We start from the raw sequence: 1,472 nt of genomic DNA on the forward strand, positions 1-1,472 counted from the left end.
GGTTTGTTTAGCTTCTATAATTGAAACTTTGTTGCTTTCGGAGCTCAGAGCCAGGCCGCAGCAGGCGGGGAACCTTGGCTTCCTCCATCACTGGAGCAAGCAAGCCTCCTGCTCGCTTCAGCTGCGTAGCTGCCGTCCGCCATCTTTGTTGGCGGTTAATTTGCATATTGCCCTGATTAGCCAATGGGAAACGTAGCGAAGGTATAGTCAATTACCCTTTTTGTCTTTTATTAGATAGGATATTTAAATGACATTTAACAAAGAAAAATCAACCAAAAAAATGAGTTCCTGTGTCACCTCTGACACGTGTCATAGGTTCGCCATCAATGCTCTAGTCTATAATAATATAAGCACAATATGCTAATTAGACCAGACGTCCTTCCAGATGTCCTTCCAAATGACGTTCCAGACAAAGCCAGGGCCGGAGGGAAGCCCAGGTCCTGGGTCCCGTAGGGAAGCTGGTGCCGGCAGCCAGGAGAAGGAAGGCCTAATCTTGCACGAATTTTGTGCACTGGGCCTCTAGTTATTAATAACGAACTACAACGTTCACTAATGACTGATGACTCTCATTGTGTGGCATTCATCTCCCTTACGCGCAGGCACACCATTTCTCTCTACTGACACCAGCAGCAAATATTCTAGCAGCCAATGGCCACGTGTTTCATCTTGGACTGACTTGTTGGGTATGCACAGCAGGAAATATTTTGCTTTTGGAGAACAAGAAAAATAGGTTTATTTGCGTGATGCTTACTCATCTGTGCAGTTACTCAGTGTCTGGTAAGTTCCTGTTCAAGAGAAAAACATTAATTTGTATTAAAACGTCCTATTATTTTGTGTTAAGGACGACTCATTTCCACCCTTTGCATTCAGTGTTTCTATTGACATAAACCTACATCTCCATGAAAATGGAAGCTTTGTTTTTTGTGGCCACATCCACTTAAACCTTTTTATCTGGCCCGTGGGAGCCTGTGTGACCTGCTCGGGCTGCACCCCGTCCCTCTGGGGTCCTATGGGGGGTCCCCTGCTCAGGACTGATGACAGGATGGACTAAATTAAATGCCAGCAGGGATGGATTTAACCGCCAGTCCCTCTACCAACCGGAAGTCAGGGGGTGGGACCCAAAGTCCCAGGCCGCCAATCACAGGGTCGGTTCTCACGACGCCCCGCCCAGTTCCCAGGAGCTTCCCAAAAGTCCCCGTTCACTCCACAAAGACGCCCGTCACCGTCCACACCTGGGGCGCTCCCAGGGCTGGGGGGCCGGGAGCCGATCTGTGACAAAGACCAAACACATTTCGGACCAAATACTCATTTCTTAGAAATCACCACCTTTCAGAATTCCCGCCGCTCCAGTTGGACACTCGAGGCTACACCCCCGCCCCTGCCCCCTGGACACAGAGACCCCGAGGCAACACCCCTGCCCCCTGGACACAGAGACCCCGAGGCGACACCCCTGCCCCCTGGCAACAGAGACC

General features: G+C 50.3%; 1 protein-coding gene across 1 annotated transcript in view; it reads right to left on the bottom strand.

Annotated features, from left to right (window-relative positions):
* The window catches only part of LOC102263173 (zinc finger protein 501), a gene marked incomplete at its 5' end in the record, with an annotated part of 8,581 nt that extends 7,391 nt beyond the window's left edge, over positions 1-1,190 (bottom strand). The window contains one exon of the mRNA XM_014536022.1: positions 1,099-1,190. Within this exon, the coding sequence (XP_014391508.1) occupies positions 1,099-1,190 (92 nt within the window). The remainder of the gene's footprint in view (positions 1-1,098) is intronic.
* Positions 1,191-1,472: the final 282 nt, after the last annotated feature.

This window comes from Myotis brandtii, unplaced genomic scaffold (genome assembly GCF_000412655.1).
Source record: "Myotis brandtii unplaced genomic scaffold, ASM41265v1 scaffold1554, whole genome shotgun sequence".
Lineage (NCBI taxonomy): Eukaryota > Metazoa > Chordata > Mammalia > Chiroptera > Vespertilionidae > Myotis > Myotis brandtii.